At 49.0% G+C, this 20,247-nt stretch overlaps 1 protein-coding gene across 1 annotated transcript in view; it reads right to left on the bottom strand.

The window, feature by feature from the left end:
• The window catches only part of RBM28 (RNA binding motif protein 28), a 79,033-nt gene that overhangs the window by 37,298 nt on the left and 21,488 nt on the right, over nucleotides 1-20,247 (bottom strand). The window contains exons 7-10 of the mRNA XM_029616013.1: nucleotides 17,884-18,004; nucleotides 14,338-14,465; nucleotides 13,974-14,049; nucleotides 4,862-4,971 (exon numbers count right to left, since the gene is read on the bottom strand). Coding sequence (XP_029471873.1) covers nucleotides 4,862-4,971; nucleotides 13,974-14,049; nucleotides 14,338-14,465; nucleotides 17,884-18,004 — 435 coding nt within the window. The remainder of the gene's footprint in view (nucleotides 1-4,861; nucleotides 4,972-13,973; nucleotides 14,050-14,337; nucleotides 14,466-17,883; nucleotides 18,005-20,247) is intronic.

The following is a 20,247-nucleotide window of genomic DNA, read 5'->3' on the forward strand; positions in this document are numbered from 1 at the left end:
AGCCACTCCGGAGCCACTAAAATCACGTGACCCAGATACCTCTCTACTCGTTGAATAACCTTTCCCACCAGAGGCCATGGAGAGAAGACATACAACAGCACTTTGAGAGACCACGGCAGAACCAGAGTGTCAATGTCCTCCACACCGTGCTCTCTTCTTTGGCTGAAGAACTGGGGTGCCTTCGCATTGTCCTTGGTCACCAGAGAGCCATATGAGGAGAGCCCCAACATGCGTGAATCACAGATGTTGCTTCCTCAGACAATTCCCATTCTCCCGGATCCAACACCACCTGCACATTGTCCACACCGGCGATGTACATTGCCATGATCCTGTCGAAATGCTGTTCTGCCCAGAGAATCAATTCTTGCACCTCCTGAGCCACAGGCCGACTCCTAGTTCCACCCTGATAGTTGATATAAGAAACAGTTGTCACACTGTCTGACAGAATCCTCACGGACAACCTCATAAGTTTGGAAGAAAAGCAAGGAACACGAATTGCACCGCTCTCATCTCTAACCGACTGATAGACCAAGATGCCTCTTTCTTCGACCATCAGCCCTGTGCTGACTGATCCCAACACACAGCTCCCCAGCCCAAGAAGCTGGCATTGGTAGTGATAACCACCCAATCCGGAACCTCCTACGGAACGCCAAGCTCTAGATTGTCTCAAAGTAGCCACCAGGAAAGACTGTCCCAGCCTTTCCCCTCGAGCGGAAGAGGAATATGAAATTCCCCAGATAAAGGATACCACCGGGAGAAGTGAGCCCTCTGAAGAAGCCATAAATGCGCAAATGCCCAAGGACCAACTCCAAGGTCAAAGCCAAGGAGCCCAAGACCTGTAAATAGTCCCAAACCTTAGGCACCGAAATTGACAGCAGACGCCGAAACTGATCCCGAAGCTTCCAAATCCTCTCTTCCGTGAGGAACACTCTCACTTCCCAAATGTCGAACTGAGCCCCTAAATACTCCGGGGACTGAGAGGCAACTAGCTGGCTCTTTAAAAAATTCACTAACCAGCCTAGCGATTGCAACCAGCACAGCACCCGTTTTACGCCCACCAACAGACATCCTCCAGCTTTGCCCCGATGAGCCAATCGTCCAGGTACGGATGCACTAGTACTCCTTCCCTTCGCAAAGCCTCTGCTACCACAACCATCACTTTGGTGAATGTCCGCATCGCCGTTGCTAGTCCAAAAGGAAATGCTCGAAACTGGAGGTGCTCCCCGAGAATCATAAACCTCAGAAACCTTTGGTGGTCTGACCTTTGGGCGCCCTGCGGCACTTCTCCATCGCCATGGGAACAGAAGAGAAGAAAAAAATATCACCTGAAACTGAAAAAGGGAAAAACACAGAACCGCAATGTGAGGGAGAGACCCGATCGGAAGGCCCCTCCCGAAGTCACCAGGGGCAGCTCCGATTGTTGAAAGGCGCCCTGCCACCAGGCACTGCGCGCCGAAGGGGCACGACAAAGGGGCCCTCCCCTTTGTGCACCCCTTAGTGCAACCTGTAGTGCAATTGCCAGTTAATATCTCTGCAATTGAATCTCTCTCCTTTGTTTAATATACTTCCTGTTATCCCTTTTTGCTCAATTGTTAAAAATCCTGCATTTTGAGCTTTTGTAAACAGTTGTGATGGTTTTACTGAATGACGGTATATAAAACTCATTAAATAAATAAATATGTGCAGATAAGCCTCTGTCAGGTCCAGAGACGCCAATAACTCTTCGTGAACTGCTGTGATAACCGACCTCAAAGTTTCCATGCGAAACCGTGAAACCCTGAGGACCACATTTACTCTTTTTAAATCCAGGATGGGCCGAAACGATCCTTCCTTCTTTGGTACCACGAAATAAATGGAATACTGTCCCGTTCTCTGTTCCTCCACCAGAACTGGTACTACGGCCCCCCCAGAAGCTTTAACCGATCCACCATACTTCGGACCGCTGTTTTGACAATGGATGGCAAGGGGAAACAACAAAGGAGTCCCTGATGGGACGAGCAAATTCTAAAGCGTAACCATCTCTTACCACCTCAAGGACCCACTGGTCCATGGTAATTTTGGCCCACTCCTCAAGAAAAAGCGATAAATGCCCTCAGACAACCAGAACTGAAGAGTGGACCGGCTTCGCATCATTGCGAAAGCTTAGTACTTCCTGAGACGATACCAGAATTGTCCCTAGAGGAACTTTCCCCCCTTCCCCCCCAAAAGGACTGTCCTCAGGATGAAGCCCTGACCGAAACCTGTCGCTGCAGCCCCCCAGCGCTCTTGGATGAGCAAAAATTCCTATTAACCCGAAACCTAGGCTGCGCGGTGGCACCATTTTTGCCCCTGGGCTTGTCCTCCAGTAATTTGTGCACCTTAGTTTCCCCCAGATGTTTAATTATTTGCTCCAAGTCTTCACCAAACAGCTTTCCTTTAACAGGAAGAGCCCAAGCTGTGACTTAGACCAATCATCTGCTGACCAATTCCTCAACCAAAGCGGAATATAAAAATCTAAATAAATAAAATAAATAGCAGGCGCCTGGCAGACACTTCTGACATCATAAGTTGAGAAGTCCTGACAAGATTATAGGCGGCATCAGCCTCATAAGTCACCGCTGCCTCCAAGCGGTCATCAGCTGAGCCGCACCTGCCCCGGCAGCCTGCGACTCCTGTAACTGCTGAACCCAGCGGAGACACGCTCTCTGCACCAGACTGCTGCACACCTCAGCTCTTATGGCCAAAGCAGAAACCTCAAAAATTCTTTTGAGTTGAAGCTCCAACTTCCAATCTTGGACATCTCTCAATGCGGCAGAGCTCGCAACCGGGATGGTAGTCTTCTTGGTGGCAGCCAACACCCACTGCATCCACCTTGGAAAGAGCCCAACAACTCCAAGGTGTCTTCCGGCAAAGGAAAGGGCTTTGCCATCACAGACTCTCAGGGCTGATTCAGGAGTATCCCACTCCCTGACCACCAGCTTTTTAACTGACTTATGAAAGGGGAACACCTTATTAGGCCCTCTCAGGCCACCGAGTACAGGATCTGCTCCTTCCAGGTCCGACTCTTTCTGTGCTACCTTGAGCACACAAGCCCTCCGGAACCGAATGACTGCAAGTAATGTAAGTGAAACCAATCACCTCTTTTAATCAGAGGAGGACCGAGCAGCCTCTGAACCTGAGAGGCCTGACTGAGCCTGGAGCTATGCTGCCTGGGGACCCCTGAGAAACTATCCACAGAGCGGACCGGGAAAACCTAGCCCTGCAATCTGCTTGCTGCCTTGCCATGTAGGCATCATGCTGCAGCAGAACAAAATCAATAGAGAAAGGCCTCACCAAGTCTGCCCCCTCCCAGCAGGGGGCCGGGAACCGGCAGCCTAGGGCTCTCTTCCTCCTCCCGTACCCCCCCCCCCCCCCGAGTGAGTCCGGAGATGGAACAGGCCAGAGACAAGCACGGGGGAACGTCCCCCTCCCATCCGCGGCGCAGGAACTGCCGATGGAGAAAACAAAATGGCCGCCGTTCCCACACTAAACAAGGGAGGCGCACAATCCTGGCCAGAGCTTTGCTGTGAGAGCGACCCGACCACGGGTGAGCCCTGACGCCGGCGGTCCCTCCGACAAAGCACAAAGGCCCTGCCGACCCAGCCGCAGGCACGACATGCCGACCCACGGGCCAATCAAGCAGTGAGGGAAGCTGTCTAAAATTAAGAAGAGAGCAAGAAAAAGACCTACCTGTGTCCTGAAACCAGCCCCCCCCCCCAACCGATTTGAAAACGAGGAGGAAGCCGCCCGCACAGCAAGTTCCCTGCTCTTATATTTTTTATTTCTTTTAATATAACTTTATTGGTGAGGCACCAGTCGAAACCTAAAAAAAAAAAAAAAGAATAGACTGCCTCAGGAAAAAAAAAAGACTACCAGAGCAGCCTTGTGAAGGGGAGGGATCTGGACCACCAGATTTACACCCCATGGGTGCACAGGTCGAGCACACAAAAAGGTCACAGACTCCCAGCTCGCCTGCCTCGACTGGACAGGGAAAAACTCCGAAGGATTCCAAAAAAGACCTCCGGGAGGAAGGCTCAAAAATAAGAATTGCCCAGACTACAGAACTGCAGGTTCAGCACCATCTACCATCTGCTGGAGACAGAGAAATACTGAGGAATTGCAGGTGGCAACTAAGGTTTATGAACCAGTGTCAGTAAAAGCTTCTCTATATCTGTCTGTCTGTCTCCATCTGCTGGCAGGTATGCATAAACCCAGAAGTCTGGACCAATCCGGCTGATACTAGTGATACCTGTTGATCTCTGTCTCCATCTGCTGGTCGGTGAGCATAACACATTTGTTTGGAGTGTGACTCATGAAGAGGAATAACCAATATCCACCAGCCCTGCCAGTCCATTTATTTATATATGTTATTTGTACTATGCTTTTCGGCACTTCAGAAAAGACTGCATTCAGGTTCCGTAGGTATTTCCCTATCCCCAGTGGGCTCACAATCTTAAGGACCTGATTCACTAAGGGTTTTTTCCCATAGACAAAAAATGGGAGCAAAGCCTTAAAGAATCTGACCTTAAGTTTGTACCTGAGGCAACAGAGGGTAAAGTGACTTGCCCAAGGTCACAAGAAACAGCAGTGATATCTGAACCCTGGTTTCCCTGGTTCGTAGCCCGCTGCTGCTCCTCCACTCCCAGTGCAAGGGAAGCTGACACCAAGCAAGTCCCTGTCACCTTAAGAGGGCCCAAGCAACGAGCCCCTGACAACATCAGAGGGACCATGGGTGTCAAGCCCCCCCAAGAGCTACCCCTGCTGGTCTGCCCCAGGCAGCAAAACTCTACTGGCATGAGGCAGTCTCTGGGCAGCTTGCCCCAGCGGGCGGAGCAGGCTTTACCTTTGGAGTGCTCTGTATCTGGGTGCAGTACGATGCGGACGTATTTCAGATGCCCAAAACGCTCCAGCAGCTCTCCCAGACTGTCCTCCTCCGTATCGAAGGACAAGTTCCTGCGGAGGAGACAGGCATAGGGTAAGAGGGCATGGCACCGTCCCGCAGGGAAAGGAAAAGACCCTCCGGGCAGGGCTCCTCCCAGCAACACAAACAAAATCCGTCCTCCCTCGCCCGACCACCCGAATTCCAGGCACACAGCCACCGACCGCAAACAGTGCATCGGGGGGAGGTAATGCAGTCCACTATAAACTCCCGGGGGGATAAGAAGCTAATCAGATCGCTGCACGTTAGGGAACCCGGATCGCGCTGTTCTGAGGAGAGGGAGGGGAGAACAGATTTCCCCATTCGCTTTGGAGGAAACCCAAGATACGTGAGCAGGCCCCGCTGGCTACTTTCCTTCTCTGGTGCAGAAATGTGCATGTTGTCATGACTAGTAACCCAATGGTAGAGAAGCTTCCAAAATGCTCAGCTGAGATTTCAGCTGAACTGTACTGGGCTATGTCCCCATGGGAAACACAAAGAGAACAGGGATTCAAACAGTCAGGTGTGCCAAGGACAGGAAGTGTGCGCCAGGGGTGATGGAGAGCTCTATTACCTGTGGCAGAGATTTGCGGCCCAATAAACACTCCACAACTTTCAACGCATGAAAAAAAATGTGGAACTCAAATTAATATAAACTCGGTATTGTTTACGGACCTCCTCCGTGCCGCCTCCGCCTCCCTCCCCCCGTATAAGAGTTACCATGTGAAAAGTGTGGCCAGACCTGCAACTCCTGCAATAAAACCTTTGGCTACAGAGGTCTTGGTGGATTTCTTCCCCATATCTGAGACGCCCAAATATTCCTCTGCCTGGGCCTAACAGACCCGCTTGCCTGGGTTTTCAGGAGCAAAAAAAGGGCACAGGCCACATCGGGGTGATGTGATCAACAAACAGGCAGTGCTAACCTCCTCAGACCCGTTTTATAATTACTAGAGATGTGCAGCGGTTTTTTCATTTCAAGTTAGTATGCATTTCCAATTATGCGCACCGTTTCAATTTAATGTGCATTTCTTCTTGGAAATCAGTGCACATTAAAAATTAACAAAAAAAAAGAAAGACTTAAAAAAATGACAAAATGACAGAATGAACATTTTTTGGCTGCACAGCCCTAAGAACATAAGAAATCGCCATGCTGGGTCAGACCAAAGGTCCATCATGCCCAGTATGTTTTCAACAGAGGCCAAACCAGGCCACAAGAACCTGGCAATTATCCAAACACCAAGAAGATCCCATGCTACTGATGCAATTAATGGCAGTTGCTAATCCCCAAGTAAACTTGATTAATAGCTGTAATGGACTTCTCCTCTAAGAACTTATCCAAACCTTTTTTGAACCCAGCTACACCTACTGCACTAACCACATCCTCTGGCAACAGATTCCAGAGCTTAATTGTGCGATGAGTGAAAATAATTTTCTCCAATTAGTCTTAAATGTGCTACTTGCTAACTTTATGGAATGCCCCCTAGTCCTTCCATTATTCGAAAGTGTAAATAACCGAGTCACATCAACTCGTTCAAGACCTCTCATGATCTTAAAGACCTCTATCATATCCCCCCTCAGCCGTCTCTTCTCCAAGCTGAACAGCCCTAACCTCTTCAGCCTTTCCTCATAAGGAAGCTGCTCCATCCCCTTTATCATTTTGGTTGCCCTTCTCTGTACCTTCTCCATCGCAATTATATCTTTTTTGAGATGTGGCGACCAGAATTGTACACAGTATTCAAGGTGTGGTCTCACCATGGAGCGATATAGAGACATTATGACATTTTCCGTTTTATTAACCATTCCCTTCCTAATAATTCCTAACATTCTGTTTGCTTTTTTGACTGCTGCAGCACACTGAGCCGACGATTTTAAAGTATTATCCACTATGATGCTTAAATCTTTTTCCTGGGTGGTAGTTCCTAATATAGAACCTAACATCGTGTAACTACAGTAAGGGTTATTTTTCCCTATATGCAACACCTTGCACTTGTCCACATTAAATTTCATCTGCCATTTGGTCCTCCTGTAATGTATCACAATCCGCTTGTGATTTAACTACTCTGAATAATTTTGTATCATCCGCAAATTAGATAACCTCACTCTTATTCCTTTCCAGATCATATTCATATATATATATATATTTTTTTTTTTTTTTTTTAAAAGCACCGGTCCAAGTACAGATCCCTGAGGCACTCCACTGTTTACCCTTTTCCACTGAGAAAATTGACCATTTAATCCTACTCTCTGTTTCCTGTCTTTTAATCAGTCAGTAATCCACGAAAGGACATCACCTCCTATCCCATGACTTTTTACTTTTCCTAGAAGCCTCTCATGAGGGACTTTGTCAAACGCCTTCTGAAAATCCAAATGCACTACATCTACCGGTTCACCTTTATCCACATGTTTATTAAGCCCTTCAATAAAATGAAGTAGATTTGTGAGGCAAGACTTGCCCTGGGTAAATCCATGTTGACTGTGTCCCATTAAATCATGTCTTTCTATATGCTCTACGATTTTGATCTTGAGAATAGTTTCCACTATTTTTCCCGGCACTGAAGTCAGGCTCACTGTTCTATAGTTACCCGGATCACCCCTGGAGCCCTTTTTAAATATTGGGGTTACATTGGCCACCCTCCAGTCTCCAGGTACAATGGATGATTTTAATGATAGGTTACAAATTTTAACTAATAGATCTGAAATTTCATTTTTTAGTTCCTTCAGAACCCTAGGATGCATACCATCTGGTCCAGGTGATTTGCTACTCTTTAGTTTGTCAATCTGGCCTACTACATGTTCCCGGTTCACAGTGATTTGGTTTAGTTCGTCTGACTCATCACCCTTGAAAACCATCTCTGGAACTGGTATCTCCCCAACATCCTCATTAGTAAACACGGAAGCAAAGAATAAATTTAGTCTTTCTGCAATGGCCTTATCTTCTCTAAGAGCCCCTTTAACCCCTCGGTCATCTAATGGTCCAACCGACTCCCTCACAGGTTTCTTGCTTCGGATAAATTTAAAAACGTTTTAACCTGTACGTACCAGGATCAGTCCAGACCGCTGGGTTGTGTCTCCCTTCCAGCAGATGGAGTCAGAGAAAAAACTGAAAAGGCACTCCCTCTTAACCTGGTGTGCCACCTGCGATCCTTCAGTATTTTCTCTCTCAGCAGAGGAGTTCAACAGAACCTGCGGTCCTGATCCTGGTTTAAATTTCCTTAAATTTCTTACTTTTTCTCCAGAGTTTTAAGGCTCTGGTTTCTTTTGTTCACAGTCTTTGGCTACATCAAGCTAAGTGACACAAAAAAAAAAAAAAGGTACTATTTTTATTTTTCCAGGGTTTCTCACGGCAGCGGCGGTAGAGGTAAAGCTGGGGCTGGTAGCTCTGTAAGCCTTGTTCCTGGAGGAAAGCGCGTCTCTGAAGGGAGATTATCCGGTGGGCCGGTCCCTCCCCTGAGCGCCCTGAAACGATCTTTTCCTCGGGGGCTCCTGGTGCCCAGAGCTCCGGAAGGCCGCGAATCGGCACGGTTATTCAAACCTTTTTACTTTTTCATACCAACTGCGTGGTCCAGAGGCCCCCCCCAGGATGCCAAGAGGGCTTTCATGCTCCGCATGTGGGGAGGCGGGGCTGCGCCTCTCCCGGGACGGGGTTTGCGCCTGCTGCCTACCCGGAGGGGAGGGCTCGTCGGGGGGGGGGGGGGGGGGGAGGATTCCAGCACGATTTTAGCGGGCGCCATGGAATGGCGCCCGCGATCGCATTCGGCCCCGTCGCCGGCGCCCGCGGGAACAGCGGCCATTTTATCAGCTCCTTATCTGCCGGATGGGGGAGAGGATTCTCCTCCCTCTCCTCCCAGTTTGAGTCCGGTTCGTCCACGCGATCCCGGACTCGCCCCCTCCTCGAACTCGGCCCCCCCTCCCCCAACAGAGCCCTTAAAGGCATAGTCGATTTTTTCGTCTAAATTTATTTTACTGATGCACAAAGCCTTTTTGGAGGCTGAAGCTAATCAGCAGGAGGAAGAACCCCCTCCCGCAAAGGTCGCGAGACGGGCCGTGACCCTAAATGCTCCTCCAGTCCCGATGTACCTTCAGGGCCTGCTCCTTTGGGGCATTTCTGGATCCTCTCCTCCAAAATTTAGATGGGGGTGTTGATGAGTCCATCCCAGTAGAGGAGGACGACCCCCAGTTTTCTCACTTGTTTCATCGGGAGGAGTTGGATCCTTTGATCCCTCATGTCCTGGAGGAGCTGGAGGTGGAAGCTCCAATTCCCACCTCAGAGCCGGTTAAGGGGAAACCAGTGCTTTCTGGCCTGCAGGCCCTGCCCCAAACCTTTCCCTTCCACCCAATGCTTAAGCAGCTGGTCACGCGGGAGTGGGAATCTCCGGACACGACCCTACGGGTGGGAAGGGCGATGGACAAGCTCTATCCTTTACCTGAAAAGGACTTTGATATCCTCAGGATTCCCAAGGTTGACGCGTCCGTTACCACAGTCACGAAGCGGACCACCATTCCGGTCACAGGAGCAACTGCTCTTAAAGACTTGCAGGACAGGTGTCTAGAGGTCCTCCTCAAGCGCATCTTTGAAGTATCAGCGCTGTGTGTTCGGGCAGCGGTCTGCAGTAGCCTCATGCAGTGGGCGACACTCGGGTGGGTGCAACAAATGCTCACCTCACAAGAATTACCTCCAGAGGAAGCGGACCAGGCGAATAGGATGGAGTCCGCGGTGGCTTACACGGCGGATGCATTATATGATCTGTTACGAGCTTCTTCGCGCAACATGGCCACTGCAGTCTCGGCGAGGCGGCTTCTTTGGCTCCGGAACTGGTCCGCAGATGTTTCTTCCAAAACTCAGTTGGGCAATCTTCCTTTTAAAGGAAAATTGTTGTTTGGGGAGGAGCTGGACACCCTTATTAAGTCTCTAGGGGAGAATAAGGTGTATAAGTTGCCTGAGGACAAGCCCAAGGCTTCCAGGCCCTTTGGGGCGGCACATTACCATTTCCGGGGACAACGTAGGTTTCGGCAGTCTCGGCCACCCGCCTTTCTGGTCCGACAACAGACTCCAAGATCTCAGTCGTGGCCTACTTCCTTTCATGGTCGAAGGCTATTTCGGGATGGAGGCTCTCAAGGAACCGCCGGTGGAAAGCCGGCCCAATGAAGGTGTTCCGACCCTCTCCCCGGTGCAAGTGATGGGGGGGTCACCTCTCCCTGTTTTTCGAGAAGTGGTCAGGATCACATCGGACCAGTGGGTCCTCAATATCATTGCAAATGGTTACGAGTTGGATTTTGCCTGCCCGTTAAGGGATCTCTTTCTGATTTCTCCTGTCAGTCCTCGGACCAAGCAAGAAGTCGGTTGAAAGCCCTGGGGGCCATTGTTCCGGTTCCTCCAGAGGAGCGCAGGTCCGGCAGGTACTCCATCTATTTTGTAGTCCCGAAGAAGGAGGGGTCCTTCCGTCCGATATTGGATCTCAAGACAGTCAACTGAGCCCTTCGAGTTCCCCGCTTTCGCATGGATACTCTTCGCGCGGTCATTGCAGCCGTCCACTCAGGAGAATTTTTGGCCTCTTTGGACCTGACCGAGGCCTATCTTCACATCAGAATCTGCGAGCATCACCAGCGTTTTCTCCAATTCATGGACCTGGGGGAGCATTATCAGTTCCAAGCACTCCCGTTCGGGTTAGCAACAGCGCCTCGGGTCTTCACCAAAGTAATGGTGGTCGTAGCAGCGGCATTGCGACGGGAGGGGATCTTAGTTCACCCTTACCTAGACGATTGGCTCATCCGAGCAAAATCGGAGGGCCTCTGTCAGGTAGCGGTGAGCAGGGTCCTACTCCAGTTTCAGTCTCTTGGCTGGGTGGTCAACTTCTTGGGAGCACGCTTCGACACCTTGGTCGGCAAGGTCTTCCTCACTCAGGAGAGGAGGCTCAAGTTAGAAGCACAAATCCGTCGCCTCCTGCCCTTGCCCCTCCCCATAGGATGGGATTATTTACAGGTACTTGGTTCCATGGCTTCTACCCTGGAAGTGGTTCCTTGGGCATGGGCGCATATGAGACCATTACAACGCGTGTTGCTTTCTTGGTGGGATCTGAAATCGGAGGAGTTCAGCCTGCCGTTGCCACTGTTGGAGCCAGCCAGGTCCAGTCTCGCTTGGTGATTGATTCCAGCCCACTTGTTGCAGGGGATGGACCTGGAGGAGCCGCAGTGGGTAATAGTCACGACGGACGCCAGCCTCACTGGTTTGGGGGCAGTCAGTCGCAATCCGCTCAGGGTCGTTGGACAAGTCTTCAGGCGACATGGTCCATCAAGCGATTGGAGACCAGGGCGGTCCGCCTGGCGTTATGTGCATTTCTCCCTTGTCAGACAACGCGATGACTGTGGCCTACATCAACTGCAAGGGGGGAACCAGAAGCCGGCTGGTGGCCTGGGAGGCCGAACGGCTCATGTCTTGGGCAGAGCGACATCTGGTCCGGCTCGCAGCCTCACACATAGCCGAGGTGGACAATGTACAGGTAGACTCTCTCAGCCGCCAGCGTCTGGACCCAGGCGAGTGGGAATTGTCCAACGCAGCCTTCCGGTTTCTCACTCGTCGCTGGGGGGTTCCGCACCTCGATCTGATGGCAACTCGGACAAACGCAAAAGCACCCCGGTTCTTCAGTCGGCGGTGGGATCACGGGTCGGAAAGAATGGATGCTCTCATTCTCCTGTGGCCTCCCAACGTGCTGCTGTACGTGTTCCCGCCTTGGCCACTAGTGGCCAAGGTCGTGCGTCGGATAGAAAACCACGTGGGGTCAGTCATCCTTGTAGCTCCGGAATGGCCCCGAAGGCCATGGTTTGCGGATCTGATCACCTCAGTGATCGACGGTCCGGTGCATCTCAACCATTTTCCGAATCTCCTTCGTCAAAGTCCAGTATTTTTCGATCGGACGGATCGCTTTTGTCTAGCGGCCTGGCTTATGAGAGGAGGCAATTGAGGAAGAGAGGATATTCGGATTCGGTTATTTCTACTCTTTTGCATGCACGGAAATCATTCACGTAATTGGCCTATATTAGAGTTTGGAGAGTTTTCGATTCTTGGTGCCGGGGATTGGGATTACTCCCCTGTCTGGCTTCGGTAGCCCAAATCCTATCCTTTCTGTAGGAGGGATTGAAGAAGGGTCTGGCTTGCAGTTCTCTCCGGGTGCAGATCGCGGCCCTGGGTTGTCTGCGGGGCAAGATTGATGGGGTTTCCCTGGCAGCTCATCCAGACGTGAACCGTTTTTTGAAGGGGGCCAAGCATTTGCGCCCTCTGATATGACAGATTTGTCCTGCGTGGAGCTTGAATTTAGTTCTCCGGGGCTTATGTGGGCTTCCATTTGAGCCCCTCCGGCGGGCCACGTTGAAGGACTTGACTCTCAAGACTGTTTTCTTGGTAGCCATTACCTCCGCATGGCGGATTTCTGAGCTTCAAGCTTTGTCGTGTCAGGATCCGTATCTCCATATTTCGGATTCCGGGGTTTCGCTACGGACCGTCCCATTTTTCCTGCCCAAAGTGGTATCAGGTTTTCATGTGAATCAGACGATAGAGTTACCAGCCTTCCCGAATTTGCATCCGGCCTCTTCGGCAGATAAGGATCTGCATAAGCTGGATGTGCGGCAAGTTCTCCTTCGCTATCTAGAGGTGACCAATGCCTTTCGATTATCGGCTCATTTGTTTGTCTTATTGAGTAGCCCTAAAAAGGGGCACAAGGCATCCAAGGCTATGGTTGCTAGGTGGTTGAAGGAGGCCATTTCCTCTACTTATCTTTGCGCTGGGCGCACAATTCTGGACAGCTTGAAAGCCTACTCTACCAGATCTCAAGCGACATCTTGGGCGGAGAGCCAGTCTGTCTCGCCGCAGGAGATTTGTAGAGCAGCCACTTGGAAATCGTTGCATACTTTTGCGAAGCATTACCTTGTGGATGTCCGTGATCCGGAGGTCGACTGCTTTGGCAGCAGTGTTCTTCGCACAGGGCTCTCCAGATCCCACCCCAATTAGGGCAGCTCGGGTACATCCCAGCGGTCTGGACTGATCCTGGTACGTACAGGGAAAGGAAAATTGGTTCTTATCTGCTAATTTTCATTCTTGTAGTACCAAGGATCAGTCCAGACGCCCGCCCTTGGTTTTTGGAGAATCCGTTTTCTGTATGTTTTCTTCCTTCCCGCGGCAGAGGTTTTTACAGGTATAGGAAGGAATCTTCTTTATTAATAAGTTATGCAGTGGTACGGTTTGTTGTTTTCACCGCGCGTATTGTTGTAGCCACTGGCTGTTATGTTTGGGGATTGTTTTCTCTTTTCATTGATTATTCTGCTTTGATATCATATATACTGAAGGATCGCAGGTGGCACACCAGGTTAAGAGGGAGTGCCTTTTCAGTTTTTTCTCTGACTCCATCTGCTGCAAGGGAGACACAACCCAGTGGTCTGGACTGATCCTTGGTACTACAGGAACAAAAATTAGCAGGTAAGAACCAATTTTCCTTTATTATGAGTTTTTGCCTCTATGGCCAACTTCAATTCAAATTCTCTCTTTGCCTGTCTTATCAATGTTTTACACTTAGCTTGACAATGCTTACGTTTTATCCTATTTTCTTCAGATGGATCCTTCTTCTAATTTTTGAAGGATTTTTTTTGGCTAAAATAGCCTCTTTTACCTCACCTTTTAACCATGACGGTAATCGTTTTGCCTGCTGGACAGGAGGCTCAACCCACAGTCTGGACTCATCTGGGTACGTACAGGGAACTGCACCTTTCAGTTTTCTTCTATTTTCCTCATTTTATCAAAGTTTCCCTTTTGAAAGTTTAGTGTTAGGAGCTAATAATTACTATACAAGACAAAGTTCTTCCAGAGAGAAAGCCCTATTATTTAGGCTACTTGTGACGAAGATCTGACCCAAAGGCCTGGAATAATCAATTCTTAGGGATTCCTAGATGTCACATTTTCATCCCTCATAGCTTTTTATTTTTACATGTTTCATAGAATGAACAGACTCATATGAAGACAGAAGGACAGACATTTCCATGATCGACTCACCTGATAAAGACCGTTCGGCCCTCACCGACATCTGATGGTAAAGCTTTCTTCTGCATCTTGGCTTTATTTTTCTTAACTAAGATGGAAAATAAATGATCCAGTATATATCACAGCTGTGTCCCACATGCATAAAATCAAAAGAAAAAATCAAGGAACAAAACTCTCCACCAATCGAGCTCTGTCTGTCATTCAAACCCAAATCAGAGGCGGAGCTGGCATCCCCGGCTCAGAGGGACATTTCCCCCTCCCCCACCAGGCAAAGCCTGCACCTACTGACCCACGTTTCTCCCTCCTCTCAGGCAGGGCCTCTGTCCCAGGCAGGAACACCATTTCCCCCTGGCCTGATCCCTCAGAAAGAACCCACCATCCTCTTCCTCTTCAAGGTCGCTTCCATCTGACTCCTGAGAGTCTTCTCTTTCATCTTCCTCCGAGTCCATCTCCTCTTCCTCCTCGCTGCTCTCTGACTTGGCAACAGGCGTTTTCTTTACAGGTCTGTAATGTAAATTATTATTATCATCTCTCAACTGTTGTCAGATCTGCTTCCTCAGGGTCACTGGCTTCCTACTGAACGCAGACACAAATTTAAGGGACTTTTGTCAGCCTTTAAAAAAAAAAAAAACATTGCATGCTCAAGCATCCAATTAATCGATGGACCGGGGCCACCGACACTGCCCTCCCAGACTGTTAGGTTCACTGGATGAAATTTTACTTTGTATACCCTCAGCTACAGCTACAAAACGAATATCTGCTAGGAATGGAGCTTTTCCTTGTGTGGCCCCAAAACTGTGGAATTCTTCGGGCCAGTCGGTTAGGGACACGCGTGAAGAACGTCTTTTTCAGAAATCAGTAAAGACCGCTCTGCTCACCCATGCATTTTTGGTAAATGCTAAGCTCCGATCAGGCTAGATACTTAATCTTTAGAGAGCAAGAAGACTGTTAAATTAGTTATTATTGAAGAATTTATCATTTTAATCTACATTTTTATTACTATTATTACTGATTCGTTTAACTATTATCTGACTATATTACATATATAGGAAAACTGATTCTTACCTGCTAATTTTTGCTCCTGGAATACCACAGATCAGTCCAGACAAGTGGGTTCTGCAACCCTATTACCAGATGGAGGCAGAGAATAAAACGTTTCAGGCACTGCTATATAACAGAGAGTGCCACCTGCAGTCTCCTCAGTATTGACCTGTACCCAAGCCAAGATAGTGAAAACACACAAAACTCAAATCAATTTCACCCCCTCCAGGGCGAATAGAGTAACAACAACTGAAGACCTTCAGTCCGAAAGGCAAAGACATATATACACATAGTAAGTTCTGCATCATAAACAAGCAAAGCAACCACGGTCTCTCGCAACCAAGGGGACAGGCTTCTGGGCTGATCTGTGGTATTCCCGGAACAAAAATTAGCAGGTAAGAACATAGGCAAGAGAAGTGGATAACCTCCTAACCTAAGGCAAGGTAGCAATAACCCTTTCAATTGTAAGTACCTCCTCTCAAAAGCCAAACCGTGAGACAAAGGCAATCCAAAGACGATCTGCTCGCTCCGAGAAGATGGGCCCTTGCCAAAGTAATTCCTGCAGATGAGCCAATATCACAGAACCATCTACTACAAGACGAATCAGAACCACAAACCACGGATGAAGTGGCCACTCCAGTACTACCAGAACCATCCTTCTTGGGTGACTCTCCATGCGTTGCAACAAGTGGCCGACGAGGGCATGAGGGAAACACATTAAGCAGGATCTCCGTTGGTCAAGGAAGAATCAGAGCGCCAATCCCCTCGGATCCAACCATTCAAATGCAACTGAAGAACCGAGCCGCCTTGGCATTGCCTCACGATGCCATCAGATCCAGCTGGGGGCTGCCCCACCTGGCTTGAAGGAGGTCTAAGGCCTCTACAGACAATTCTCATTCCTCCGGGTCATACTGCTGCTTGCTGAGATAATCTGCCTGCACATTGTCCACGCCGGCCACATGCAACACCGCTACCCCAGCCAGATACTGCTCTGCCCAGACAAACAGTTCCTGGGCCTCCGGAGCCACAAAGCGACTTTTCGCCCTACCCTGATGATTTATATATGCTACCATCATTGCATTGTCCGAGAAATTATCACTGTCCTACCTCGGACCTGTGGAAGGAAGGAAAGCAACGCCCTGTGCACAGCCCTCGTTTCCAAATGCTTGATAGACCAGGACGCTTCTACCACCGATCATAGACCTTGAGCCATCTGCCCTTGGCAAAAACCTCCCCAACATTTGAGGCTGGCAACCGTGGTCACCACCACCCAGTCTGGAACCCCCAGATCCACTCCACTCTCCAAACTGGGGCGAAACAGCCACCACGAGAGACTGGGTCTGGGGCCCTCCTGAAGTGGTAAAGGGAGGAGAAACTCCTCCGATAGCAGCTTCCAATGGGACAAAAAACGTCCCTGGCACCAAGTCCAGAACCCAGAACCTGCCAATAATCCCAGACTCTGGGCACCGAAAGTCAGAATAGTCGAAGCACCTGAGACTGCAACTCCACCATGCACTCCAAGGCAATTCCTCCTGTTATTTTTTTTTTTTTAACCCACGAAGGAAAGATTCAGAACTGCAGGTTTTGCACCACCTCCATCTGCTGGAAACAAAGAAATACTGAACAAGCGCATGTGGCACACCAGGTTAAGAGGGGTGCCCTCAAAATTTTACTCTGTCTCCATCTGCTGGGAGAGAGGCAAAACCCAGCAGTCTGGACTGATCCGGGTACATACAGGGAAGGTCAGTTTTCACAGTGGAAAAAGGTAAACAGTGGAGTGCCTCAGGGATCTGTATTTGGTCTGGTGCTTTTTAATATATTTATATATGATCTGGAAAGGGGTATAACGAGTGAGGTGATCAAATATGCAGATGATACAAAATTATTCGGAGCAGTTAAATCACAAGCAGATTGTGATAAATTGCAGGAGGACCTTCTGAGACTGGAAGATTGGGCATCCAAATGGCAGATGAAATTTAATGTGGACAAGTGCAAGGAGATGCATATAGGGAAAAATAACCCTTGCTGTAGTTACACGACGTTAGGTTCTATCTTAGGAACTACCACCTAGGAAAGAGATCTAGGCATCATAGTGGATAATATATTGAAATAGTCAGTTCAGTGTGCACCTTGAGTACTGTGTGCAATTCTGGTCGCTGCATCTCAAAAAAGATATAGTTGTTATGGAGAAGGTACAGAGAAGGGTAACCAAAACGATAAAGGGGATGGAACAGCTCCCCTATGAGGAAATGCTAAAGAGGTTAGGACTTTTCAGCTTGGAGAAGAGACGGCTGGGGGGGGGGGGAATATGATAGAGGTCTTTAAAATCATGAAAGGGCTTGAACAAGTTAATGTAAATCGGTTATTTACTCTCTCATATAATAGAAGGACTAGGGGGCAGCCCATGAAGTTAGCAAGTAGCTCATTAAAACAAAAATCGGAGAAAATTCTTTTTCACAACACATAATTAAGCTCTGGAATTCATAAATTCATTGCCAGAGGATGTGGTTGCAGCAGTTAGTGTAACTGGATTTAAAAAAGGTTTGGATAAGTTCCTAGATGAAAAATCCATAAACTGCTATTAATAAATAATAGTATTGTGAGATCTATTTAATGTTTGGGTACTTGCCAGGTACTTGTGACTTGGATTGGCCACTGTTGGAAACGGGATACTGGGGGCTTGATGGACCCTTGGTCGGACCCAGTATGGCATGTCTTATGTTCTTATAGGAAGTGGTGGATCTGGCATCTGCAAAAAGACAACTCACAGTCCATGCAGATCTACGCTACACTGCCACCATCAGGAACCATACAGCAACTACATGAGAGAACCCAGGCTGCCTCCCCAAAACTGCTACACACCCCTCCACCAATTGCTCACCGTTTCTGAGGCTTTGAGGCCAACTCCTCGTCCTCCTCTGCAGAGGCATCTTCCTCACCGCTGGGTTCATCCGAAGCTGGAACCTGCACGTCGGGTTCAGTGCTCACCTCCTCCTGACATCCTGCAGAGGGTGGAAGAGGGGACAGGGAGCGTTGCAGAGACCAGTAACATAATTAAAAAGTTATTTGGATCCACACATAGCACCTTGCTGCCAAACCGGCCCATGCTCCGATTTACAATGGAAGCCCTTCAAGGGCTTCCATTGTAAATCGGAGCTACCCAGAGGCCTCTCCTTGGCCTCTGGGTAGCAGTTCTATGTCCTTGGCCTTTCCTCTCACCACTCCTCGCTCCATCCTTCTTCCCTGCTGCCAAGAGCTGCTGCTTGGGTTCTCCTTCTCCCTGTCCCCGAGAGCTGGCTGCTGAAGCCCTCCCTCCGCCCTGTCCGCTGGGATTTAGATACGTTTTCCTTATTTGAATCTTTTCCCCAGTGTTCGTGCAGACAGAGGAAACTTTGTCTTGATTAATAGAATAAAACGGTAACAAGTTGTTGCTTCCAAATTCTTAAAATATTTTTTCAAAACATTCCCATCAATATTCCTGAAAAGGCCTTTAAAATCCATAGACCGGATTTCTCCACGAATTTATCTGAGCCTACAAACTGCAAGAGTAAGTCCAGAACTCTTGGAAGGAAGGAAAGGTTTAGAATTAGTGCTTATAGATGAATAGTTTAGCAGCGATTCCATGGTAACAACAAATTATTTAGAAAGTTCATTAGTTGCTCATTTCTAAAGTGTATCAAATTCTCAAAAATAGGAAACTTGGTTCTTACCTGTTAATTTTCGTTCCTGTAGTACCACGGGTCAGTCCAGGACAGCTGGGTTTCGCCTCCCCCTCCAGCAGATGGAGACAGAAGAAGACTTCGCGGACTCCGTTCTATACCCCTGAGGTGCCACCTAGCGTCTGCCAATATCCCCAAGCAGAAATTAGAAAAATCATAACGGCAACCAGAAAACCACTTCCCCCTGAAGAGCAGAGGAGATGAAAACAACCTGAAACTTCGTGAATGAACGAATCATGCCCAAGGCCTTTCCCTAAGAAAGGGGGGCAGTCAGTAAAAAACTTGCAGAAAAATTGATCAGCTACCGGCCGAGCGGACTCTCCATTTCCCCCCTGGGCGGGCGTCTGGACTGATCCGTGGTACTACAGCAATGAAAATTAGCAGGTAAGAACCAATTTTCCTTTCACTGTACGTACCCGGATCAGTCCAGGATAGCTGGGATGTAACAAAGCTTTCCTAACCAGGGTGGGACTGAGAGAGTCCTACTCGGAGTACACTGGCTCCAAATGAACCGGGCTCTGGGGCCCAGATATCCAGTTGATAATGACTCACAAAAGTATGCGGAGACTTCCAGGTAGCCGGCCTACAAATTTCCTGTGGCGACACCTGCTTTCAGCCCAAGAAGCCGCCAGTGACCGAGTAAAGTGAGCCTTAAGACCAGACGGAATCGGACGACCCTGAACCAGGTAAGCCGACACTATAGCTTCCTTCAACCAGCGTGCGATCGTGGCCCTGGAAGCCTTCTGCCCCTTTCTGGGTCCACAGCACAAAAAAAATGATCCGAGAGTCGGAACTGTTCGTCACCTCCAAGTAACGCAACAACACTCTCTTCACGTCCAACTTCCGCAAATCTCTAGACTCTGGAGATGAAGATTTTAAACCGGCGAAGGAAGGGAGTTCCACGGACTGGTTCAAATGAAAACAGGAAACAACCTTTGGAAGAAAGGAGGGAACTGTTCTCAAGGAAACTCCTGCCTCAGAAATCCTCAAGAAAGGTTCCCTGCAGGTTAAGGCCTGTGCTTGGACACCCGCCTCGCGGAAGAAATAGCCACCAGAAAAACAATCTTCAAAGTCAGATCCTTCATGGTCGCTCTCTTCAATGGCTCAAAAGGGACATTACAAAGTGCCCACAGCACCAAATTCAACTTTCACGAGGGACAAAGGCTCTGGACCAGAGGACGTAGATGCTTAGCTCCTCTTAAGAAACGGGCCACGTCCGGATGAGAGGCTAGCGCAACCCCCTGCACCTTTCCTCGAAAACAGCCAAGGGCCGCCACCTGCACCCGCAGAGAATTGAAGGTCAACCCCTTGCCTAAGCCTGCCTGTAAAAAATCCAGGACCTCCGGAATTGACGGCTGTACGTGGTGGTCTATGCACCAGGACTCAAACACTCCCCAAACTCTAACATACACCATAGAGGTAGATATTTTACGGGAACGTAAGAGTGTGGTCACCAACACATTCGAGTAACCCTTACTCCTCAACCTACGCCTTTCATAAGCCATGCCGCTAGACAAAAGCGATCT

Source organism: Rhinatrema bivittatum, chromosome 9 (assembly GCF_901001135.1).
Source record: "Rhinatrema bivittatum chromosome 9, aRhiBiv1.1, whole genome shotgun sequence".
In the NCBI taxonomy this organism is placed as follows: Eukaryota; Metazoa; Chordata; class Amphibia; order Gymnophiona; family Rhinatrematidae; genus Rhinatrema; species Rhinatrema bivittatum.